The sequence below is a fragment of the Lingula anatina genome, chromosome 5 (genome assembly GCF_051362555.1).
Source record: "Lingula anatina isolate TDL-2025a chromosome 5, LinAna3.0, whole genome shotgun sequence".
Taxonomy (NCBI): domain Eukaryota; kingdom Metazoa; phylum Brachiopoda; class Lingulata; order Lingulida; family Lingulidae; genus Lingula; species Lingula anatina.
This window is the reverse complement of record NC_141771.1, coordinates 16,432,501-16,459,908: the sequence shown is the minus strand read 5'-3', so window position 1 is coordinate 16,459,908 and position 27,408 is coordinate 16,432,501. Positions and strand designations below refer to the sequence as shown.

Here is a 27,408-nt window from a genome sequence, read left to right as displayed (position 1 = left end):
CTGAAATTTCCCTTTTATAAATATATTAACCCTTGACAGTTTGTTGTCCACTTAGCCGCGGTGTCTTAAGCACGTGCTTTGGCTGCTAGTAGATGAATTTGGACTTGTCTCTCCCCACTAGCATAAAAAGACCAATCACCATATCTAACCACCTTGGAAAAATGACACAAAAATTAAGGCGAAAAAAGACAAAATTACAAAAATTTTAGAAAAAAAGAACATGGACTAACTTTCAATGTTGAAATGGATTCATTAAACATTGGTAAGTATGAGAAAATCGTCGTTTACTCCAGGAAAATTAATTTCTTTGGCCAAAATGAACAGTTGTTGTCCTTTTAAGCACGTCTACTGTGTCCACCGATGAAGTTTATCCAATTTCAGATTTCAAACTCAAACAGTTGAAAAATAAAACGGCAATGAGAAAATTTGCACTCGTAAAAAATCCTGGTGCTTTTTGGGATTCTACACACACGTTGTAGAAAACATATATGAGTTAACGATGAGCAAAAATGGCTTCATTGTCTAATTGGCTCTAGTTAGTATTGAGCATGCGATGAAACTGCGAAAGAATGATACGGGTGGTTGCATGTCTTCATCTTTTTTGCAAGACACTATCACTACTTTCAAAATTGTATATACAGGTGCAGATCATAGACGTCAATATATTCCACCAGCTTGAAGCTTTTGAGTATATATCTGAATATGTAACAGAGACCATGCCTTTACACTAGGTTATAATTTATTCATTACTGAATATGTTCCATGCCGTCAGCATCTTAGATATATGGGTTGTCAGTATTTCTTTTCCTGCAGAGTTGACTTTCAATATTGATTTTCTTTTACTTGTTTGACCTCAGTGCCTTTGATCAGTATTTATCTAAGTAAAACTATTGAAGGTTCTTGGTTTTCTTTATTCATTTTCTGAGATTTCTGTGAATCAGAACGCTTCTGTACATGTGCCTGTGAGTGACAGGGCTTCCTTTCACTTTATTTTTGACCTTCATCAAGGAAACCAGCAGCCAGTCTGTGCTTATTCACGTTCTTTGATTTCTTTTTCACCAGTAAGACAACTGAGACAGGCAGGTATAGTTTTCTGCTACATGATCTCTAGCTCTGTGGTATCTATAACTATGTCTCTTACTCTCTCAGTCTATATCTCTCTCCGGTTATGCCCCCTCCCCATGGCTCTGTCGCTTCTTTAATACTCTATCATAATTTACATTTCAAATGAACTGCCATAATTGGCATGCAACATGCCATGCCTATATACATTAACTTAATTGTAGATACATTAAAGTTAAATCTTAAACTGCCATGCAACATGTCATGGCTATATACATTTGAATAATTAAAACTTAAACAAATATGCATATTTCATGTGTGGAATTTTAGAAGACTATCAGTACTAATTAACGATTCACTACACAGATCTCCCTTTTTTACCGAATTTTAACCTATTTCACCGACTCATATTTATACACTGTAATTGATAGAGTGTTTACTATAATACAAGGTACATGATAATATTCTAATCAAATTTAACCAAGCTTTAACATTTTCATCAAGAATAAAACAAAAGCATTAAAGGACTTTATCTTAACTATGTATAAGCAATGTATTAACGAGTGTTTTAAGCAATGTATTAACGAAAAAATTGTATTTCATAATTTTTATTATTTATTTATTTATTTATTTATTTATTTATTTTTTGTGAAAAATGAAGGCATGTTCAGACCAGTAAAATTTAACATTAATAAAAATGAAAATTTATTCGATCAGAGTCGCGGGCTCGGGCGCGCGACTCGTAATAAGTTTCAATAGAAGTTTATATCTTTTATCTAACGTTAATCTTGCTCTTATCTTATCTGCTTTAATTATAGTGAAGTAACAATAAAGATATAAGTCTGTCACGCCAAGTTAGGTATAAAACCAGGCTACGACCTGACAATAGGGGACTTTTTGATTTTGGTAACTAAACAGAGGTGTTGCGTTAAGCAAGGCTGACACTTGCACGATTCTGTGGCACGCATTGGCACTACTCGAGTCGTGCCAGTGCGCAAACTAGTCGTAAACTGGCGTGAAGTGTGCGTAAACCCGTCGTGTCTGCGTGTCATGTCGGGACGAGAATTTTGAAATGTTCAAAATTTTGGTCACGACAAAATTTCGCGACCGGGTCGTGACGTATGCGCAAACTGTTAGTGAACTCGTCGTGTACTTGTCGGGACGATGCGAGAGGATGCGTGCCAGTGCGTGGCAGTGCGCGCCATGCCTCGACTGTTACGACATGCCACGAATAGTTCACGAGCAGCTCACGTATATTGCGTGCCCCAGTCCGCACGACATCGTCCAAATTGCGCAAACTCGTCGTGCTAATGCGGGAAGTGCGTAAACTATGCACAAACTATGCGGGAACTTGTCGTGCCAGTTCGTGTCAATGTGGACACGCATTCGTAAACTACTCGTTAGCTCGTCGTGAACTATGCGTAAACTAGTAGGGAACAGTGCGGGAGCCTCCCACTTCGTGCCCCAAAATGGCACGACTTGCCACGACAATATCGGGGCCAAAAGTCGTGCAAGTGTCAGCCTAGCATTTCTCTTCTCTCCGGGCATAACCAAAGTCGGGAATCGAGTATAGTACCTAGAATCTCCCAGCGGTGGATTAGAGCCCCTAGCGTCTAGATTATACCCGCGGTATATCTAAGAAGTTAGTACCAGCTTTATGTTGCAAACTCTTATAAACCACAACCACAAACAGCGGACGATTTCCTAGGTCCAAGCGCATTTTGTTTTGTTGTGTTTTAAGTAATGACGCTTGTTCTACTCAATTTTCAGTCTCGTCGACATTTCTAAAATATTGAGTAATAAGTAAGCAAAACCACCACTTGGAAAAATAAGCTAGATATGCCGGCCACGGTGAAAGTGCACCTGTTTGGAAAAACTGGATGGATTGGCAGCCAGTTGCTGAGACTGATGGTGGAAAAGCCCTATGAGGTCACGTGTTCAGACTCCCGGATGGAAGAGCGAGAACAAGTAGAACGAGAACTGGATGCCGTTCAACCCAAATACGTCATCATAGCAGCAGGTCCATTTCTCTCTCTCTCTCTCTCTCTCTCTCTCTCTGTGTGTGTGTGTGTGTGTTGTGCCTCATCACATTTCTACTAAACGTCAAACAGTAAAAGTGTCACAAGATCGGATATATTCTTTAAGATCTATGATAAGGAAGCCTCCCTTCTAATGGTTCCCTTACGAAAATGAACCATAGGGTCCTATGATGCGTCCCAAAGGAAATTGCCCCAAAACCCCTTAGTGTACTGTAGGATTCTAAAATATTCCCATGCAGTCCTAAAAGACACCCTATGTAGGATATTTTTGTAGGGGTACTGACACGAAGTTTTGTCTGAAAGGTATATGTACATGTAGCTCGATGAACTGTGAAATGGGATTTATTTTGTAAAAATACACAATAACTTTTTTTTAATCCTAGATTTCAAAATTCTTGCCAAGGTACTCTGTTAACGTGTAATAAAGTGACTAGCCGATCGATTGCATTGTAGTAGACGACTATAACATTCACTCATTCAAATCGTAATTATTATAGCAACTTTGGATATTGTATGATTAAAGGAAAAGTATTAAATTTTCGATGGAAGTTAACACAATGCTACACAGAAGTCTGTATTAATATATAACGCGCTCTTTGTGTACCATTCAACATTTATGCAGGCTTGACCGGGCGCCCCAACGTTGACTGGTGCGACAGTAATCAGCAGGAGACTATCCGAGCAAACGTCATCGGTCTGTTAACGGTAGTTGACCTTTGCGCCACCAGGGGGATCCACGTGACTTACTTCGGCACCGGGTGCATTTACGAATACGATGAGAACCACCCCATCGGTGGAAGGGGGTTCACTGAAGAAGACGCTCCCAATTTTACCGGGTCGTTTTACTCAAAGACAAAGGGAATGGTAGAGAGGTAGACATCGTTTGTTTTTTGTTTTTTTTTCTTTCGCAAAAACGTTCTTTTAACGGTTTCATTTATGCAAATGTAGCTACAAATTTATTTATGGAGATTTCTCTCAAAGCATTTCTTTCCATAGAAATTAGAGATTAGTCAGATTAGTGTACGGCGGTTTGATCACGAGACGTTACTTTCGTAAAGAACGCCTTGCGACACCATTGTTTTAATATAAGACCACCTAATTTCGAGTACGCCATCAGGCATACAAAACATTTTAATAAAGATAATAATTCTATTCTAGTTAATTTTAAAGGCAACAAGTTTCCTTATCTGAAATAGAATTTGGTGTAACTAGAGTAGGCCTATATCTTCTGAAGCCCAGCGATGAAATGAAATGGTCATCCGTTCTTTATTTTGTTTATTATAATTATAATTATAGTAATTATTCTCATTGTTATATTATTCTTAATTAATTTAATTTAATTTTTTTTTCAGTTTGCTACACTCTTACTCCAATGTCCTTACCCTTCGTGTGCGCATGCCCATTTCCGACGATCTCCACCCGAGGAACTTCATCACGAAAATAACCAATTACCCGAAGATCTGCGACGTTCCGAATGCAGTGAGCGTACTTCACGATCTACTTCCGCTCACTTTCGTGATGATGGAGAAAGGACTGACAGGTAAAAAGGTCTAAGGGTCCGTTCACAATCGATTCTGTCGACTTAGCTTATGCGCACATCGTCCACAGGGACTCTCGCTGAATGCAATCAGATTACCAAGACTACCTTGTCTAGATAAAACCTTCCAGCACGAAATATCATTTTACACACATTATATGGTCTTGTCTGTTCTTATACATTTCTTACCGTAAAACACATGCTGGTATTCTATAGTCTCCTTCAGGTTTAGAATCTGTATATTCAGCAATAAATCATTTAGAACCTAGCTACGGTAACTTTGTCCTTTAAAATTATTCTGATATACAGATACTGTTGTACAGCTTCAAAACTCAAACTTTTTTTTTTTTGTAAAAACCATCCTGAATACAGTGAACTAAAGGGTTCCATCACTTTCGTATAATATTATGTATTTTATAAAGAGAAAGCATCTAGATAAAAACTGTTCATTTTGCCAAAAAAAAAAAAAAAATAATAATAAAGGATATTTCAGGGGTAAACGACAATTTCCCCATATTAACCAATTGTAAATGAATCCGTTCCGTGATTAAAAGTTAGTTCCTGTTTTGTTTTTTTAAAAAGGTTTGGTTATTTGTAATAGTCTTCTTAAGAGATAATTACAGAGTGTAGCCATCTATGGAGGCCACGTGGTCCGATGGCAAGCACAGATTCCACAAATATTGTGAGAACCGCTGTTTTGGTGGTAAAAAAGAATTTACAATATTTCTGTGAGTTGTATTTATTGTGAAATACGGATCTCGTACGAAAAGTAACAGTTATTATCCCTTTAATGTTAATTTCAGTACTGGGGATTCATAGTTTGTTTGCGCTTACGTCACTTATGTTCGAATCGGCCAAACGGACAGATAAGCTTAAAGTTATCCTTGGTAATCATGGCCGCGTTAGATCTTCACATTTTTTGAGAAACTTATTTGATTGCAGTGGCGAAATCACGCGAGGGGGGGTGGGTGGAGGCTCCATGTGTCATATAATAAGTTCATAAGATCCAAATCGTACAGACGAAAGTTCTTTATTCCAACAATTTTGCAACCATTTAAGTATCTACAACTTTGTCAGCCCGGGTGTCATCAGTTTTGCAATTGCGAAATCATTTTAGGTGTCTACAACTTTGTCAACCCTGGTGTCATCAGTCACTCAGAAATCCTGGCGCTGTACAAAAGCCTCATTGACCCTAACCATACCTACCAGCTCGTCAATAAGGAAGTCCTCAAGACCCTGATAAAGGCCGGTCGGTCAGACAACTGCCTTGATACAACCAAACTGGAGTCGGCCCTGCCCGAGTGCCAAATCCCGCACATTAGCGTTTCCATCCAAGACGTCTTCACCAGAATGAAGAAGAACGTCCGGAAAAACATACTGCTGACAGGCGGCGCTGGCTTCATTGGGTCGCACGTGGCTAACTTCCTTGTGGAGCGGTACAGCTTTTACCACGTGGTTGTTGTGGATAAGATCACGTATTGCTCCAATGAGAAGAACCTTGATCCCTCTGCGAACAAACCCAATTTTGTTTTCATCAAAGGTATGGAATTTTATCTCATTTGATATCATTTTTATGTATATATTTGTGTTAAATAAGATGGCAAAATAAAAGATGACATGCGTTTAAAAAACAACAAATAAATATTGACGTTTCTTTAAGAAGTGTTTGACGTAAGTAGCTATTTAGAGATTTTTTAAGTGAGGATCATTATGAAAGTCGCTGCTTATGACGTCATCTTCAATCCATCTACACACGCATCCATAAATGTATTTTTTTTTCAGCCGATATCTCCGATGCCGAGAAGATGAAAGAGATTTTCGAGACCTACCAGATCGACACAGTGATGCATTTTGCAGCGGAGACCCTGGTTGACAACTCGTTCAATAATTCCAACGCCTTTACCAATTCTAACGTCATTGGAACTCACACGTTGCTCCACTGCGCCAGACATTTTGGCGTGGAGCTCTTCCTTCACGTCAGCACGGATGAGGTATGTGACGTCAGGTTTAATAAGGTTTTGAATCTTAACAGACATGCTGTTATAATGAAATGGTATTTTGAACTAATCAATTTAAGGCAATGCCCCAAAGTCACGAGGCCCTATAATTTATGCAAAAAATGTTATTGAGCGAAACTTCCGAACAGGAAACCCTAAATTTGTCTTTTAATTTTTACTCTTTTAATCGTCCAGTATATTAAAAAAACTTTTATGATTTAAATCCAAGTTGGTAAAAAATTGCATTTGGTTAAACATTTGGTCCAGATGTAAAAGACTCAAATTTAAAATGGCCCCTTTTTTTATTATGCAAAAATCGATCAGCTAAAGAGAGCTTTAATCTGCCCCTTTCTTCAAATATTTGGTCGTTAGTCAGCACAGAAAGCAAGTAGAAAAATCCGTTCAAATATCATTTTCGGGTAATATGAAACGATGGCCTTTGGCATTTCTCTCCGTTGTTTTATTTGGAACTATATCTCAATCTAAAAAAGGTTGCTTAAACGTCTTAGTTAAAGTTTTGGTCAAGATGTTGACAAGTCAAAATTTGACATGTAATGCAGTTTTAACGTTGAACATACGTAGTCAGAGAACATTGAATTTTTGTCACATCATCGGTGTCATACATAATAAAATGACCTCTCACAGGTGTATGGCGAAGTGAAAGACGGAATTCCACGCAAGGAGACCGCCACCCTTACCCCGACCAACCCGTACTCGGCGTCCAAGGCGGCGGCTGAGATGTTGGTCCAGTCTTACCATCACTCCTTCCACGTCCCCGTCATCATCACGCGCAGCAACAACGTGTACGGGCCGGCGCAGTACCCAGAAAAGGTAACTTGTAATGGTTCTGCATATTTTTTATCAGGTGTTCAGGAAGAGAAGTGAGGTCTAATCGTTCAGAAAATAATAAATTACGGGGATGCTGGCCGTTTGTTACACTCTGATACACAGGGACCTCTAGCACACTTTACAAAATAGAAGAAGAGCCAATAATTTTCAACAATTTAAACAAACTACTAGGGGGCTTTGTGGTCAGAAAGTAGCCTGGTAGTTTGTGGGGTGGAGAGAGACTTAGATCCCCACTTAACGGCGTGCAACTGGCGTGACTGACCAAAGGGTGAGGGCTATGCCTCGCTGGCCCTTACGAGTACGTTTTATTTAAGTTGACGTGAGGCCGTTTTACTAGAGACCCTCTTAGAGTACACCACGAATGGTAAAGTTTGGCAGATCGGTGGCATTCTTCTAGCCCACCGCCATCAGGTTCGATTAGTCTTGTTATTGAGCCACGGATTCTTTAAGGTTTCACAATTGTGATCTATAACAACTGGCTCCAAAATTCCGACATAAAAAAGAAATGTCAAATGAAAAAATTAATCTTATTTTTCTCTGCTGTCTTTATTCGTTTTAAGATGTAGCCCTGTCCTCTTTTGTAATGTGCACAGAACTTGACATGTGTGTGAAAATTTATATTTGCAGGTCATTCCATCGTTTCTTGGAAACATCAGAGCAGGCAAAACGTGTCCAATCTACGGCCACGGCCAACATTTGCGCAACTTCCTCTACGTGGGAGACGCCGTTGAAGCGTTTGACCTCCTTCTCCATAAGGGTATCATTGGACAAACGTACAACATCGGCGTTAACAACGAGCATACTGTGATGTCCATCGCCAAGCAACTGCACGAGATCTTGGGAAAGCCAATGAATATCGAACACGTCAAGGATCGTCCCTATAACGACACACGCTACGTCATTGATTCCACAAAGCTCCATTTACTGGGTTGGAAACCCAAGACAAGCTGGAAAGAAGGTCTGAAGAAAACTATAGAATGGTACCTAAAACACGGTGAATATTATTGGGGATAACTGTCCTAGGTTATCTTGTGGTAGTGGGTTATTATCAAAGACCCAACTACCATGACTATGGATAAATTTGAAGAAGACCACGCATATCAATTAGCGACTTTTGATTTAACTTTATGTTACTTTTTTTGGAACTGAATATAACCGAATGGTCCAACGGCTGATATGAGGCAACCGTAAGAAATGAGAATCGATGCAGCCTCCGAGGGTTTTAATTAATTTTTTCTTATAATATCAATATATAATAGTCATTCTTCAAACGAAATGGGATTAACGGATGAGTGTCAATGTTCTACTTATTTGAATGATAATAGACGTAAGTTTATATTTCTGGGTGTAACGATCAAACTCTTATACGTTAAGTTAAATTGCCTCCGATTTGCGCCTAAGGTATATTATAAAGGATTTGCGCGTCGAACCTTATGTTCGTTATAACAAATTATTGCTCAATCCGTCTCAACAGTCTGATTGCATGTTTTGAAACATTGTCAAAATTCCATTGGATGCCAGTTTTGCTAGTAGAAAAGTTTTCATCTATGATAGATACACATATTTGATTTACCCGTTGACATGCAGAACTGAGAAACTTTCTAGTACACCCCAAAAAAACAATTGATAGAGGACACCAAGAAGGATCGGCTGTGGGAGCTGTGACAGAGAATATGTTGGAGAAACGGGAAGAAAACTAGGACTAAGACTACAGGAGCACCAGAAAGATGTAAACGAAAATGCAAGAGAGGGAGTTAACACAAACGCTCTATGTTAACAGGAGTGTTACACAAATCAGACCTTACGGATCATATGTCAGAAAACAACCGTGTGCCAAATTGGGACAATACTATCACCCCATTTCCATAGATTAGATCGACCTACTTTAGATCGACCTAACTCCCTGGGGGTTCACGCTAAATAGCTGTTTGCCGGGCGGACACGAAAGTTAATTACCCACTTACAGCTTGTAGTAGGTGGGACGGACATTTAAGTCGGATTATCTGAAAGTAATCTAGTGAGACTCCCCGCGGGGATAGATCGATCTAAAATCTATGGGAATAGAGCCTATTTAGTGCTAACCAGTGAGTAATTGCAACAAACGCAACGTTTTGGAATCCATCTGGATAAGAAGAAAGAAACACACCATGAACACAAATAAAGGGGCACACAAACTGTCCCATGAGTATGATGATATTCTCAAACCCACTCTGGAAAACGGGGGCGAGAGGGACTAACAAGTCATCACTAAGATTGAGGTAATTACCTGTTCACCTTCACCTGGACAGGTAATTTACTTGTGATCAAGTCTGCCAGGGTGAACAGACGAAACATTCAACAGGTAAATCAAATATGTGAATCTATCATAAATGAAAACTTTTCGACTAGTTTTGAAACATGGCTAATCACATAGTTCTAAATGAATCTTAATTGACCCATTTAGACAGCATTCTGTTTGCCTTTACCACCCGGCACAGATTGATTTTTCACAAGATATTTACAGATACATCTTTAGATAAATAGACAGTCATTTGATTGGCTTTTTGAAATTTTGCCTATGATACCTGCCACCCTGATAGAAAGTAGCATTCTGTTTCCCTGGCAAGGAAGCACCGACGCCAGGAAGGCCAACTTTTATTTGAGGGATTACATGTATAACCATGTTAAGGAATGAGCCTTGAAAGGGTACATAACAGTATATTTAAACATACAGATATAACTTGGGGATGTTTTCAGACAATTATTGAATACTTTTAAGGGCATATGCCCAGTTAGTTAAACTTAGGCTAAAAACGCCTTTATACATAATACCAGCTGTTATAATATTACCATATAAAGGTACCATATGAAGGTTCATGGTTTTTAATTGTCTTCAGATGAGGTATGGTGATTTTGCTGATGACATTATATCTGTGGTTTTAAGGTAAAAGTCTATTTTGTAGTTTCTTGATTTTTTTCTGTTACTCAGTTGGGCTCGTATCAATAAAATCCCAACGGCTAAAAGTTTTTGTCCTCAAAATGTGTTATTACACATTGTATTATTGCATAAAGTATAACCGCTTTGAATTGAGAAGCAAAATGGCAACACACCCTCTTATTTATGTATCGGTTTACAAGAAATGTTCACTGGTATAGCGGCCCAGACACACACGTGTGATAACAAAATACACACGCATATACGATTGCATCATTGCTTTTAAAAACAAACATAATCAGTATTTATATACATGCATTTCTGAATGCAAACTCACATCCATCATTATTTTTATCCTAATCTGATTTATCAACTATTAAGTCCTGATTCAAAAACACAACTCAGAAAAGACCACCCAGAAAAGTATTTTTCATGCATTATTCAACCGTGCAACACGTTTGTGTTCGTGATGTCGAAAGATCGCCCCTTTTCTGCCGGGAAAAAGTACCCCTTGAGTAAAATTTTATGAAAGTATGAATGTTTCATGGTAAATGATCCACTTTTTCAGAAAAAGAAATTGCTGGCAATACAAAAGATATTACACAAACTTTGAGTGTAACAGACGTCAGTGACGGGATTCAAATATCCACCTTTTTCAGATTGTGGAATGGCCCATTAATCATATGAAACAGGACTTTCTCAATTTCTAGGACTACCATTCCTGTCACCCGGCCCGATTCATATCTTCACGCTTTTTCACTCGTCTGTTTAGCTTTTTGTCAAAAACCCCCTTTTATAACTTGTTTCCTGCACACCTTTCGTCCATAGAGAAAAGCATTCCTGTGTTAATTAAAACACCAAGAGCATTTGTTTGCAATTGCTTTATCACTATATATTTATTTATTTTTTTAAAACCAATTACATGAACAACATGCATTTTTTAGAATGTACTCGGTAGCCTATGTTGCCATGACAACAATGTTTCTTGAAAACGGTTCCAAATCTTAACTATTCATGAACTAAATTCTCGGCAGCACGTTTTTTTTTTCTGTACACTAGTAAATATTTGTCTTACACGTGTATGCATCCATCGTGACAACAAGAATTTCAACTCGAAAACTAAAGCGTTTGTTTTTAAACAAATATAAATACACGATGCTTTCAAACAATACGAATGCATTTTCATAATCGGGTGTGGGCTGGAAAAATAGGTCAGGTCGCGAATACTACACTATGTATTTACAGTTTATAAATATGATTAAACCTCAATAATCATTATTTTTAAAACAAACTAAGTGAACATTTGATACATATCACAAACAAAGCAATATACCTGAGGTCTTAAGATAACGTATCACTACCAAGTATAAATTAAATTTGGTATAATATGTAACATTATGACTTAATCTTAATTACCAGCAGCGCCAATATTCTAACCATATAGACCAGCTATACAAATATACTTTCAGTTTATATACACGCATTATGTTAAAACACCCCGAATATAACCTGCTCTTCTCTTAAATCTAAGTGATATGTCTCAATTTAAGAATAATAATGTGTAAAAGTAGAAGTCTTATAACGACTGGAAACTGGGACTGGTGAAAGGAAGTTATTTTCTTACAACTAAAATACTTCACTGGATAAAGCACTACCTCAAAAGTATTCAGTAAGGTGTTAATGAGATTGGGCAAAGAACAGCTTATTAAAGTATATTGTGTTTGTAATTATAATACTTCAAATGGATAGATGCAGAACATGAACAAGCAAAAATTGCATGATACGCATGTTAACTTACAGAAAAAAATGCAGGGATAGGATGGGAAGGTTAGTCCAAAACTTTAAGGGGCAACTACGAAGAAAAAAATTTACAGGGTTCTACTTAATATTTTTGGGTTAAGCCATACATGTAGTTTCCACAAATCAAAACAATTCTTGATCTGAATATATTTCTGGAGGGCAAAAGAGAACAAAACACAAACTGAAAATACAAATGTCATGATTTGGTTATAAGAGCTAAAATAGAGAAGGAACCCTCCTTTTTTTACTGCGAAGGTTTTAAAAGACTTCAAAAAGACTTGCAGAGAGATCCAAACTAAGTGATAAACACAGGGTATGACAGGCATGACTCTTGACCAAATCAAAAGATGGCGCCACTGAGTCATTACACATGTCACCTCCAATTCTATATGTTTCTTTGCTTCTTTCACATCTATTTCAGTGTGTGTGTGTGTGTGTGTGTGTGTGTGTGTGTGTGTGTGGTTTTCACTCCCCCCTCCAATCCCTTCAGTAAGTGCTGTTACAGTTACTCTACTAACAGCTGCCACTCAAACAAGAGGCACTACAAGCTGCATGCACCACAAAGAGAGGATGTTCACATCATCCCTCTATCCCTCACCAATTTAGTCCACTATCAACATACATACGAGTGTCAGCACCGAAAAAGAAAAAAAAAATCCTTTACAAAATACACATCACACTATGGCAAGCTATCCCCAAACTAAAATTATGCAAAATGCAGAATTACTGTGACAGTCACAATTGTTATAACTATGCAAAATGCTAATTTAACAAACTTATGCAGTACTAACTTGGTATTAAACTTGTGTGGCACTTCAAATTTAATGACTTGATAGTATGGCTGTTAAAGAACAGATTTCTCAATTCATCCTACATTAATACTCATATCACCCACTTTTAAAACTTTTTTTCTATCTGAAGGATACATTACATGATTTATCAGAAAACCCGCTCCTCAGAAAAGTACACCTAAGATCAAAGCGTTCTACAAGTAACTTTTTTCAAAAATATTCAAGTCGACTCGTTAAAATTCATGAAGACATGCATCACGTGGACTTGGTGACTCTCTCATCGAATGAAACAAAAGTGATAGCATCTTCGTTGCTCATCTCCTCCTCGCTTTTCTCCTCCTGGGGGCTCTCGACTATATTTGACATATGACCTCTGACCCCTCCGTGACCTGGCATTGGGTCAAGGTCAAAGGTCAACCTCGTGCCCAGTTCCTGAAGCTCTACATGGGGGCGACCGTCAAAGTCCAGATACTCTAATCTGTGTTGCCCCTGTCTGCGGCGCCTGTGGAGCTCATGTATATAGAGGGCGCTGAAACTCATTTCAGCGGAGCTCAGCTCTTGAGAGACTTCACTGGACAGGAAGTGACCGGTGTCCAGACTGGTAGGACCAGAACCTAGGGAGACAAAGACATACTCATTACATCTGCCAAGGAGGTTATTTTTTCACCCCTGTTTGTTTGTTTGTCTGTCTGTCTGTCTGTCTGTCTGTCATCAACATAACTCAAGTTATGGACCGATTTTGATGAAATTTTCAGGAACTGTCAGAAGTGGGCTAAGGAACAGATGACTAGTTTTTGGTGATGATTCAGATCAATAATCAATCAATAATGAATAATAATAAAAAATTGCTGCCTTGGCGGAAGTCTGCGCTCTCGGAGTGCTTTTCTAGTGTATATAAATATAAAGGTTTACTTGCATACTTATTAGTTTTGGTTTCTCTATTGCTCATTTAACATTTACTGATCCATCGGAAAACATTGTGTTTATGTTATTTAGGCCTCAATGACCAGTAGAATCTTTAATAATAATAATAATAATAATAATAATAATTTATTAAGCCAATAAAATACAAATGTATAAAATCGGGAATCTTTTGCCCTGTAGTAGCGCCATTGAAATATAAAAAATGAAAATTAAAATTACATGTTAGAGTTAAAAATAGTTACTGCCGAAGGATAAAAGCTATTTAAAAATCGCTTACTACCCTTAAAAGCTAAGAGTCTCGAATTGCTAGGTAAAAATTTAAAAAGGGTATGGGCTGGATGGGAACTGTCTGTGATTATTGATAATGTTTTCTTTTTAGTCCTGTCTAGATATATAGTATGGACGGGAGTTAGATCTGTTCCAATTACAATCCCTGCAGTTTCGACGATCTTTTCCAACTTGTTCCTCTCCTCCACAGTTGCACGTCCATACCAAACAGTTACTGAATAAGTTAAAATACTCTCTAAAACACACCTGTAAAAGTTCGTTAAAATAAACACATTTCTGGTAAAAGTGGGTTAAAAACATAATTTATATAGACACCTTGATACTAATACCTTGACAAGTGGCTTTGCCAGCAGATTTACACGCACACACACACACACACACACACACACACACATTTATACACACATGCTTACACACACACACACACTGATACTCACCCAGCCCAGTGGCACTGCCAGACAGAGCTCCAGAGCTGTGGAGACTGGCCAGGATTCCCTTCCCACTCCCCTGTAGTGGGCCCTCAGCATGTGCCACACCAGCCCCCCTCAGGTGACTGCCACCAGGGGGACTCATAGGGCCAGGAACGGTCCCCAGGGGGCGCATGCTATGATGAGCCGATGCCATCCCGGATGGTCCTGGGACTACACTAGAGATGTTGATGCTGTTGTACTGTGGGGGGAGGAAAGGAAAAATATCTACATTTAAAACATTCTCGAATAATGTTAGTCTTAAGAGTATTCTCCAAGTAATTTCAGCATATATTTGGATAATTGCTTAGTTCAAGAAAGAAACAGCTTTAGCATACTGCTACTGATTGATTAAACATAAAACTTCAAATCATATAAATGTAAAGAAAAAATGTCAAATTTGAGATACATTTCAAAAATTTTTATTAGACCTTTAACTATAACGGGTCTAATTACAATAATACTAACCACGCCTGGACTAAGGGCAGAGAAGGTGTGTAGAGAAGTAAACAGGGCGTTATCCCCAGGGGCCACTACTGCAGTGTTGGCGTCATTGACGGCCTGATCCTTGATGTCGTTCAGAAACACGCTGCAGTTCTCTGGTGGTTTCCATTCTGGATTGGTGAGCTGAAAGCAGAACATTCCATAAAAAATGTCAAATTATTTTAAATATCAAAAGTGCACTAATTAATTAAGTATTCATTTTGTGGATTAAATCAATAGCAAATGCCAGAGTTTTGCATCATCTACCAACTTAATGGCTGTCTAAAATTATCTCCTGACTTTTCCTACAAAATTTGAGGGAGTCCAAGCCATCATTTTTCCAAAACATTCATAATCCATCCAGCTGTCTGTGAAAATATACGCCATCTGGTGATGCAGGCGGCCATCTAAGTGACAGCTGGACATTTGCTGGGAAAAGCCTTGAATGCAGTCTAACTGACAGTGTAATTATATTATATTATATTATATTATATTATATTATATTATATTATCATTTAACTTACAGCAAAATGCATGAGTGACAGCTCAGCCTTCCCATCCTCAGCCTGGTGGTACAGGTCTGCCTGGGTCTGTTCTTCTTTTACCCACTGGAATTAGGAATACGGTAATTACTCACCATTTTCAAATGTTAACTTTTTTCTTACATTTTTACTTTACTAACGTTTATCATTTTCACAGCCTCACAATTACATAGTACATTCTGACACCAATCCAAATAACATTACAAAGCTTCTGCACCAATATGTTTAAATCTACATCATGCAACAACCGCTGGGCCTTTTGCCCTAATGAAGAAAAAGCTATGTGATTTTTTTTTTCTTTTTTTGCTTTGGCAATTACAGCTGCAGCTGTTTTAAATTTGTGAAAATTTGAGCTGCCCAGGCTGATTCTTAACATGTCTGCCAACCAGCAAATACCATATTGCAGCCAGCACAAAAATCAGGATATAGAGTATAAAGTTTTAAGGAGGAAAAATCCACTTTTTTTAAAAATATTTTGAACAGTGTACTAAATCACTGCATGCAATAATCTGGCTATCAAACACTTCAAAAAATCAAATCATTATACATTCCTCCAAAGTTGTGAAAAAAAAGCCTGATAATATCCTTCCATACCTGGGGATTGCCATGTTTTCTTATGTCCATCTGAGCAAATGAGCAGACGTCACCGACACCAGTGACCTCTACAGTGAAGTTTCTGTAGAAGTCGACAATATCGTAAGCCTTGTGGCGTATAGAGAAGCAGAGGATCAGGGGGGTCACCAGGGGGCTGATCAACTCCTCCAGGAGATAGAGCTGAAGAATAAAATAAATAAATAAATAAATAAAGTGTTATTAGTCTTGTACTGGAAAGGCTGTGCAAACCCTTCCCCTGCCTCTCTGTGTGATAATAAAACAAGACAGCACTGTTCTGAAATGTTTTTTTTTCCATTTTTAACAATTTTTAACATAAAACAAAATTAACAGTTTACTGCCATTTTTATATCATCAACTAAGAAAATTGATGAGATGGGAAAAATATCAACAGAGCAGTGTTAAATGTCCAATTTCTTCCATTCTGAGAGTCTGAACATAGTGAATGATTGAATCTGACAAACTGCAATGATATGAGTTTATTTCCATTTTTGAAACTTTATTACACAATACACGATAACAAGTTTACCATCATTTTTACAAAATCAACTAACAATGTTGTAAAGATGCAGGAAATGTCAAACAAACACTTTTACGTATCTTATTAGTTTAATAATGAGACTGTTAACATGCCTAAGAATTGAATCTGAGGAAATGTGAAAAATATGCTGAAAAGTGAAAAAACAGCATAACTTCTACAATAATGGCCCGATCATGCTGATTTTCGAACTTGACCTGCGTTTTATGAATATTCATCAGCTCTGTAAATATAAAGCCAAAAAGTAAAACTGCCCTCCACTTATCGTGTTTACAAGGAAAGTGCACGGCGCCGGCATCGCCATCGGCATCGCCATCGGCGACGGCGACGACAGACGCAGGTGATGGCAATATGTACAGACACATCTGTGTCTGTACATAAAAACTTAACAAAAAGAATAAATAAATACAAAATAATATTAAGACTGTTCACTTACTCCTTCCTGGTTATGGGTGTGATAATAACTTTTTTTAAAAATACATCAATAAATAAATAAATAAAAATAATAACTGATAACTTACAGCCTTGTACTGGAACAGCTGTGCAAACTCCTGCCTGACTTTGTGAGTGTGAGCATTGCCTTTCCAGGAGTCAGGGATGTAATGGACCTCCTTCAAGATGTGGGTCATCAGAAACTCTGGACAGAACACCATATGCTGGAATCACAGAAAGAAATAGTATTTTAAATACATTTTTATCATAATACACATGGTCATCTTAACCTTCCCAAAATGGCTATATTGAACACGTTATTGTTCTTAACACTTCTTACTTTCTATTTACTAAATGCCCTTACCACCTGCTGCTACCTCCCTTCCTAAATTCTGAATGAACCACCCAGAACTACATTCCTTCTGCTAATATGGCTGTCTCAAAAACATCTTACCATTCTTCCCCTCTGCTTCTCTATCCCTTCCTACATCCTTCCCCTACACAGTCACTGCCACCACCACCCAACAGCTGAATGAACCGTTAGATAACATGAACTCAGCTGGTAAGACTGCCTCATGCTCAGTGATAACTGCCCCTTATGTATAGTGCTATGTAATGTAATCAACCTCAGTATATTCTTCACTTAGAGTACCCTAGCTAAAACTAATTCAAACGAAGTCACTGCATTACCTCAGGTGGTAATAATGCCCTACACTCAGCAAACAAAGCTCCCAGTATAGTCATCATCCTCAGTATATTCTCCACTTGGAGAATGTCCCCCCCCCCCACACACACACACACACACACACACACACTAAGCTAAATAGGCCACTGCATTACCTCAGACAAAATGACATCCCTACACACAGCCACCAGAGCTCCCAGTATAGTCATCATCCTTAGGATATTCTCTACTTGGAGGGTGCCCCCCCCCCCCCCCCCCCCCCCACATACACAAGCCACTGCATTACCTCAGCAGGTATAACAGCCCTACACACAGCCACCACAGCTCCCAGTATAGTCATCGTCCTCAGTATATTCACCACTTGGAGGGTGTTTTCTCCCCCCCCCCCCCCCACACACAAACACAATAAGCCACTGTAGTACCTCAGCAGGTATAACAGCCCCACACACAGCCACCAAAGCTCCTAGTATAGTCATCATCCTCAGAATATTCTCTACTTGGAGGGTGTCTCCCCCCCTCCCCCCCCCCCCACACACACACACACACACACACTCAAACACATAATAAGGCACTGCAGTACCTCAGCAGGTATGACAGCCCTACACACAGCCACCACAGCTCCCAGTATAGTCATCATCCTCAGAATATTCTCTACTTGTAGTGTGTCCTCATCTATCAGGGTCAGGATGATCAGCACGGCCAGCACAGCACCAGCAAAGAACACCACATTCCTGAAAATATGCAAAGGCTCCGCTTAAAATATCCTTAATCACATATAGTCTCACATTTCACACAACAAATAAATAAATAAATAAATAAATAAATAAATAAATAAATAAATAAAATTTAAATAATAATAATAATTTAATTTTTTTTGAAAAAGACAATTATAACCATCTATCATTCATAGAGAACACATCTTTTCATTCAAAGTGCATTACATCAACATAATTACATTAATTTTTTTTCCAAATTTATCACCTGAATGATTCACCATCAGTAAATTATATTATATTATATTTGCTATGATCTTGACTGTACTTACTTGGCAAGAATAACTAATACAGGGGAAGTAAAGATATTCATGTATTCCTCGGCTGGTTTGTAGCCTCGATTTAAACGGGCCTCAAACTCGTGATCTAGCTCGTTGAAATGCCTCAGGTACAGACGCCCATACAGGGACCATCTCCTTGCTCCTAGACTGCCAGGCTGTCTCTTAATGATCTGAGGACATAAAAGATATAAAATAATTAAATATTTAAGTAGTGGCATGTACCAATGTATATAATATTTCTAAAAACATATTTACAAAATGCTCTTTTACGAACTCATATATATATATATATATGTAAAGACATTTTAATTGTAACAAATTCAATGCAGTATAACATTCAAGAACAATTTTCATGTGTTTGACTTCTTATAATATTTATAAGGAAACAAAGAGATACTATGTAACGGTAAGTCAAACATCATGCCTTCAAATATACATCCAATAACTACTTGGCAGATTCAAGTTGATATTATATGCACTTGAGATGAGGGTATATTACTATGTAATTTCAATAAAGTTAAAATGAGGGGTGGTTGTAACAGGGCTTTATTTCCAGTACTATGAGGAAGATGGTTCAAATTTAGGCCAAAATTAATTGAAGGTAATTTCAATACACACACTGGAGGTACCTGGCAAAACTAAGGTATTTCAAGCCTCCCTAAAAGTGGTACAGGTTCAAAACCAAGGTACCTTCAGCCTTCTTGCTGTTTGTACATGGTTTAAAGCAAGGTAATTTCATGCCTTCCAATTGTTGTACAAGATTAAAACAAAGGTACTACTTGTAGTACAAGGCCAAAATTAAGGTACCTCTGGCCCTCACACTGGTGGTACAAGGCCAAAATTAAGGTACCTCTGGCCCTCACATTGGTGGTACAAGGCCAAAATCAAGGTACCCCTGGCCCTCACACTGGTGGTACTAGGCCAAAACCAAGGTACCCCTGGCTTTCACACTGGTGGTACAAGGCCAAAACCAAGGTACCTCTGCCCCTCCTAATGGATGTACAATAGATATAACACGTCAATCCCTACTTACCTCTGCATATCTGAAGAAGGAATAAAGAATCTGCCACAGGAAGATCAATGGGGAGAGAATCAGGTTGGCAAGTCCTAGCCAGAGGATTCTTTGGGAAACACTACAGGAAAGAATTATCACAATTTATCCATTTTGGTAATCAACTGTGCTGTTATAATTTCAGTATTTTACTCATTTTTTTATTTTTTCATGTTATACTCTTAGAAGCAGGGGGTGTGCGTGCTCAGGATAATTGCTGAATTTTTTTGGATATGAGATTAGGTGTTTTAATGAGCAAAAGCAAAGCCTCAACTTCTGTGACTTAATTAATGGCCCACACAAATTCCCAGTTTATTAAATGAATCTTGGTCAGTGAAACTCTGTAAATTTGTGTCTGCTTTGGGTCACTATGTTAGGTCTAGTATGTGCTTTAATTTAGGTCTAGTGAACCCGAAGGATTAGAGGACAAAAAGTTTTTTGGCACAAACTGGGATGGTCCCACTTCAGACTGTCTGAGACATAAAGAAAAGTTGATTATCCACACGTAAAAATAAAACAAAATAAACAATTAAAGGGATAATAACTCTTCGTATGATATCTATATTTCACATAAAAACATTGTGAACGACTCATAGAAATATAATATATTCTGTTTTACCACAAAAACGGCAGTTATAGCTATTATTCTGATATCTGAGCTTGTCTTCAGATCACGTGACCTCCATTGATGGCTGTACTTCGTTATAATCTCTTAAGAGATTTTAACAAAAAACCAAACTTTTCAAAAAAAAAAAAAAAAACAGGTACTAACATTGAATGTAAAAATGGATTCATTAACCATTGGTAAATATGGGAAAATTGTTGTTTACTCCAGGAAAATTAATTTTTTGGCCAACACGAAGAGTTATTATACCTTTAAGATACATTAATAAAATTGAGACTTTGCTTTGCAAAACATTTGATTTTTGGAACATAAAACCCAGAACAGCACAATTTTTTAACATTTCTGTGTTCTGCATTTACAATCAATTTTTCAAGATTGTATCTTGAAGAATGACTATAATTTTTGAAGGTGAAGATTGTATCTTGAAGATTGTTTTGAAGAGGAAAACAATAACCTCTGCATATGTATAAAAATATGTGAGAATCTGCCATACAAAAATCAGTGGAGACAACAAAGCATTGAGTATACTGAAGATTATTAGCCTCCTTGAAAGACTGGAATAAAGAAGTCGAACTTAACATTATTGAGGGCTAAATCTTTGGATCTAGCAAAGAATTTCATCAGCTGTTTTTACACTCAAGTTTTATCAAACAGTTAAGTTCAGAGAACCACTAAATCCTAAACTTCATAGGAAATAGACAATTACTGTTAAAATTAGTATTTATAACAAAGCAAACAAGTTAACTGTTGCATTCCTTTAAAGGAATATTTAGCATTGTTGAAAATTTGTAATTATGCAAATAACAATGGATGTTGCTTAGTAACTTTTTATAGCCTTTGTGAGAGAAAAAGCTCAGTAAAAATAACACAACAAAATTACACATATCTTTTCTTTGTCTAAAACATTAATTTACATAATTTCCTCACAAGGATCAGCTAATTATTGTACAATGATGCATTTTAAATCAATAAACATAAACTGCAGTAACCCAATAAATCAATATAACTATTTTACTTACTAGTCAGCTAGTTCTTTCCTTTTATGGTAATTTTTGAAGTCCTGTTTTAAATGCCAATAGTTCTCAAATGGAGCCCATGGGCCCCCTGAAAATAAAGTGAAATTAAAAATAAAGAATAATTCTACACTAAGTTCATAAGAATTTGATTTCTTTTTAAGACACTGACAAATAGGAAACAACTCTGATATCCCTTTAAGAACTTCTATATAACTGTACACAAACCTTTCCAACTTTTAAGATTGTTAGCATGCTACACAAATGGGTGTGTGTAATTCCATCTCTAACTTTTGGACAACCTGTAATTTTTTTCATTTCCTGATGACTTTTTAATCTGAAGTATGGGGTGTATGCACATGTTCTTTTCAGATTTACTTACAGAATAATATCATCTCCAAATTGTACTTAAGACCAGTAGAGAGGAAAACACTGCAAGAAAAAAATATATATGTATAATATATAGTCTATAATATATAGTCAAAACAAAAAGGCTCAATTTCCATGAGAATTATCTTATACTGGAAGCTGACTAATAGAATTCATTCAGTTCCTTAGCACAATGCTTTAAAGCAAATATTAAGTATAATTTTAGCTAATTATTTTTATGTCAAATATATTTTATTAAATTTTAAAACAATAAGCAATAAAAATTGCCATAAACTAAATTAAATTTAAATCATTGCAAGTTTCTGCAATAATAAAAGAATAATACTTGACTTCTTTCAAGCAGCCAAGTACTTACTAATCTCCTACAAAAGGAATCCTATATTTCAGGGGTAAAAGAGATTTGTTCACCATTGCCACTTGGTAGTTTTTGAAACGTAGAATTCTGTTATAAATATCTGAAGCAAATAACATATTATTAAGAATATGCTAAATAAGTACAAGATTTCTATTAAAATGTTCTATGTGTGTCTTAAATGTTATTAGAGGTCTACAAGCAAATATGAGTCTTTTAAGAAGCAAGTTGATCTGTGCACTAAATGATTTGCGAATCAAAAATAGCTGACAAACTTAAAAGCTTGCTGCTTACTCCACTTTCCTATGAGTGCTTTACTAAACAGTTTTAAAAATGTATAAATACTAGAAAAAAGAAGAGAGAAAAATGATAGAAATATGCACTGAAAAAATTCTTTTCTTTGAATGACTACAACCTTATCTGAAAATTCATTTTAATGCCAATATCCAAAGCATTTTGTTTCACGTTTCGTTACCGACCTAGTTCTGTCAGCTCCTTCTTGTGTATACACATCTGTTGTTCTTGCTGGACTTCTACGACCCTCTTCTGTACCTCGTGCCAGGTCAGATTAGGCAACTCGTCCTTGAACAGAAAACAATTTTATTGCACAATTCATCATACGGAAAAAAGAAATGCATTCAGGATCAATAAATTGAAATAAAGATAACTCATTTGAACACACAAATAATAATAATAATAATAATAATATATAACAGATTATCTATGGCAAGAAGGTTGCATAATACAAAACTTCCATTTTGATGGAAAAAATTGAAAAGTTTGATTTTGAAAAAAATTTGGATTATTAATAAGTGCTATGTATCTATTATCCTCAGCTACTCTTTTTGAAGTTATGTGGAATTTAATGTATTTTTTTATTTGTTATAGTTTCTTAATTTACACAATCTACATTATTATAAAGACTTACTGCTGAAATTTTGAGAGCAGTCAGGTAGAAGGCTCTTATCTCCCAATACTTGAGCACATTGTAGACCACCTTGATAAGCCTCAGGACCCAAAACACTGCCGCCACCAGGAGACATATGGCAACAAATGGCCGAACACTGAAATCAAAGGATTCCATGAGGGTTATGATGCATCCCATCTACAGTGAACTGTGAACAAAAACACAGAGCTGTCAAAACATTTTCCAAGTTATGAGACTGACTTAAGTTCTCCTCTATCTTATAATTAGTGAAATGTTATGTATTTTTAATCACTGGTATAATATTTTGTAACCTCGTTCAGTAGACCTTGTACTTGTGTATAGTGGCCTTGCTTAATCTGGGCACATAACTCTAATGAAGTAAATCTGAAGTGCAGACCCCACATAAAAACAAAGAAGATAAGGGGTACGGTAGATAATTTTCAGATATCAAATTGCTAAGAATTAACCCTCATAAAGTTAAGTCCAATAAATAAATAAATAAATAAATTACAGTCTGTGGCAAAAACAGATGGTCTCCATAATAAGTATGCAATATGTGACTTGTGTACAACATCTTCTAAGAAACCCAGTTTAAATTAACTAATGCCACTCACCTGCTAACACACTGGTCTAGTGGTATATAACAGACTCTGCTAAGTTGACCTTATGCTGTGTACTGTTACGGCATATCTCACTCACCTACTAACACACTGGTCTAGTGGTATAACAGACTCTGCTATGGTGACCTTGTGGTGACCGTGTGTATTGTTACGATATATCTCATCAAACACCACGTCATACTTGACGCACTCTATCAGGTATGATGAGAAAAGTATCACGAATACAAATTGCCTGAAATTAAGAAGAAAATTTGATCTTAGAAAAAAAATTAAGTGGAAAGAAGAAACATTTTACAGAAAAGGGTACAGCACGATTTTTTTTCCAAATTACTTTTCAAAGTTTGATCCTGGAAAAAAATTGAAAGAGGGCAGAAAGAACAGAAAGAACAAGAAATACAACAGATTTCATAAATATTTAATTTTACTTTTCAAAAGGTCTGTTTATGCAGGGGATTCACCGGTTTTCTGAAACAGGCCACCTAAAATTAACTTAATTATGGCAAGAGCTGAGACTTATAAAGACCAAGATATAGATAAATATATATATACAGACTTGTAGTCTTTGTGTGTTCAAGCTGTCAATGACATACATATTAGTTTTAATTAAGACCAGCTGTGAACACGCCATAACCCACATGATGTCACTTACAACAGCTGCAGCACATCTTCAAGCACCATGCAGAAAAATCCATTCCTCTGATGATACTGATAAACCCTGGCAAAAAACTCATCCAGATTCTCGATATGATTCCATCGTGCTGAATAAAAACAAAACAACGGATCTTTTGAGGCTGCATTCACTTCCATTTTAGTTTAAAAACTTTGTCAATCCCCTTCAGGCAAGTTTACATTGTGATTAAATTAATTATAAGAATTTTAATTCATGACAACCTATAATGTATATTAATCATCACGACACTGAAAGGAAATAACAGGTTTGAAAAATTGAAAGTTAAGACAAATAATTCAACAAAAAATGACAAGTGACTACGACCATCACCACCACTATCATCATTTTCATTATCCGGGTTTGACATTACAGGTAGCCCATTTGCCCAGGGCCACTGAAAACCAATTTCGGGTCAGTGAATCACAGGGGCTGCTGTCCTGAAGGACAAATAAAATTTAATACGCCAAGTAACCTTTGTTATATTTACTGGACCTTACTGACCCGAAGGACCAGTGGAGAAAAAAAATGTCTTAAGCCCTGATTGTCATCATCATCATCCTCTTCTTTGTTATTTATATATTTACTATTTTTATCTCAAAACTTACATTTGCTGCTCTCCTCAGGGACAACGTGTATTAAGACATCAGTCTCCATGTGAGGGGTGTCCACTTCATCTTCCTCATACCCAGAGGCCGGGAGAGGCTGGTAACTGGTGGTAAACTCACTCATCTTGTACTGAACTGCTCACCCTATGACCGTACTGCAAAACGAAACACTAAGCTGAAAGAGCAACCTGAGATCAAGGTTTTCTTTCAAATAAATAAATAAATAAATAAATAAATAAATAAATGAATAAATAAATAAATAAATCAAAAAGATTTTTTTAATTACAATGAGGTAGTAAAAAGTGCAGAAATGGGACGAGACCGATTATAATGTTCACCCTATGACAGTACTGTAAGAGGAAACGCTTAGCTAAACAAGCAATATGAGGTCATGTTTTTTTTTCAAAACATATTAATTAATAAATAATATTAATGATTTTTTAAAAATAGCTATAATGAGGTGGGATGAGATTGATTATAATGTTCACCCTATGATCGACCTGCATGAAGAAAAACTTACCTGAAAGAGCAATCTGAGGTCATGTTTTTTTTTCAAAACATATTTATTAACAAATAATATTAATGTTTTTTTTTTTAATAACCATAATGAGGTAGTAAAAAAGAAGGAGTTGGGATGAGACTGGTTCTAATGTTAGGTTCACTAAATATGTGACTGTGCAAATAGCCAGTTCCATTTTTTTAATCAAATTCATACCATCTAAGTCATTAAAGATACATACAAAGTCAACTTTTTGTCATAAAAACCAACCAAATGCCAGCATATAGTTTCAAGTAGTATAACTAAGAGAATTACCAAAAGGCATTGTTTAATTTTACCGGAAAGTGATGTTTGAACAGATTTTTCTGCTAGCATTCTATGCTGTATGTCAATGGGGCAGAAAAGTAGGTCACGAAAGTAGGTTAAATTGACAACCAAAAATTTAAAGAAAGGAGCACTCTAAAACTCTTTTATGGCTGATCGGGTGATTTATTCAGTTTATCCCTTGGCATGTCAAATTTATTTGAGTCATATAAGAATCTAGTAGAAGTGGTTTACATGTGTTACTGGGAATCCACGCTCCACTGATGCTCGGTTCGTATGTACCTTTAATCCTCTTATATGTGTGATTTGATCATCAAACAATTATTTTGCCTTTTCTTTTAAAAATAATTATGAATTACTAGTAAATTTTTATTGGCAGCTCTCCGTAAAATAAACAGCTGAGACATATTTAATTTGGCAACATGCTTATTTTGGTGAAAAAACATATAGAAATTTGTTCACTATAGACACTTTCATGACCAAAGTAAATCAACAGTTTTCATAGGTCCTAAATCTACCTGGTCATGCCAGTAAGTCATAAGACACCATATTTCAATCACTCAAACTGTCAGCATAAGGACAATTTTCAATTCCCCATAAACTTTCCTGTCTTAAATGTGATGCACTTAATTGTGTTACATTACCTTGCTGTGAATGAACTTAAGACACTGTCCAGCGAATTAATTATATTTTAGATTGAATCCAGTTGTAAACAAATATTTCTGGTCAGGTTGGATTAAATTGATCTTGATGCTATTTTGTACATCCTTTAAATAGTGGAGAAGGTTTATGGGTTTAACTCGGGATGTGAAAAGAATGAAGTGAGAGTGAGACTGTGGAATATCTGGAAGTTATCCAAAATTAAGTTCGGGGAAATATATTTATCTTTCCGTTGGTGAGATCATTTCCGTAAAACGACCTATCAAGTACAAGATTATCTGAATGATGCTTTTCGGATTTAAAGATTTTTGACAAGTACTTGTTATGTTTTATGTCATGTTGATGATGACCTCATTATTAGGGGAAAAAAAATACTCACCCTCCCTACTTTGCTGATAAATTTTTCATCAGCTGTTTTCTTTACCTGAAATCCGCTTGCTCCTTTTATCTCATGTCATAGTATAAATACTCCCTTGCGAAGCAAATTTTTTCGCAAAAGAGAAACACTGATCTGTTTCTTACTACGATGCCATTGTGTTGTTTCCTTTTTCCATATTTCACAGGATTTTCATCATCGTCCAAACCAAAACAAAGAAGGTCAAGGTCAAGGTTGTTTTGTCACTGAAGTATTCAGTGGCAACGAAAACAATTGGATTA

At 36.7% G+C, this 27,408-nt stretch overlaps 2 protein-coding genes across 4 annotated transcripts; one reads left to right on the top strand and one right to left on the bottom strand.

Annotated features, from left to right (window-relative positions):
• The first annotated feature begins 1,978 nt into the window (after positions 1–1,978).
• Positions 1,979–13,178, top strand: LOC106166095 (UDP-D-glucose 4,6-dehydratase-like). 2 transcript variants are annotated; one of them, XM_087012772.1, is made up of 8 exons: positions 1,979–2,704; positions 2,833–3,082; positions 3,724–3,973; positions 4,454–4,641; positions 5,756–6,178; positions 6,421–6,629; positions 7,281–7,466; positions 8,112–13,178. In XM_087012772.1, the coding sequence occupies exons 2-8, from the start codon at positions 2,902–2,904 to the stop codon at positions 8,496–8,498; spliced, it is 1,824 nt and encodes a 607-aa protein (XP_086868898.1). In that variant the 5' UTR covers positions 1,979–2,704; positions 2,833–2,901; the 3' UTR covers positions 8,499–13,178. The 2 variants fall into 2 exon arrangements, with proteins under 2 accessions (XP_086868898.1, XP_013399968.1); XM_013544514.2 differs by having other exon boundaries at positions 1,979–3,082.
• On the bottom strand, positions 12,381–27,366 carry LOC106171792 (autophagy-related protein 9A). 2 transcript variants are annotated; one of them, XM_087012770.1, is made up of 18 exons: positions 27,131–27,366; positions 25,269–25,423; positions 24,643–24,751; positions 24,073–24,225; positions 23,374–23,509; positions 22,925–23,027; positions 22,449–22,548; positions 22,086–22,135; positions 21,710–21,794; positions 20,048–20,147; positions 19,006–19,184; positions 18,541–18,691; positions 17,365–17,499; positions 16,288–16,467; positions 15,676–15,759; positions 15,137–15,295; positions 14,639–14,870; positions 12,381–13,603 (listed from the first exon to the last, which is right to left on the bottom strand). In XM_087012770.1, exons 2-18 carry the CDS (start codon positions 25,390–25,392, stop codon positions 13,245–13,247), a joined length of 2,439 nt encoding a protein of 812 aa, XP_086868896.1. In that variant the 5' UTR covers positions 25,393–25,423; positions 27,131–27,366; the 3' UTR covers positions 12,381–13,244. The 2 variants fall into 2 exon arrangements, with proteins under 2 accessions (XP_086868896.1, XP_086868895.1); XM_087012769.1 differs by having other exon boundaries at positions 27,176–27,366.
• Between the last annotated feature and the right edge of the window lie 42 nt (positions 27,367–27,408).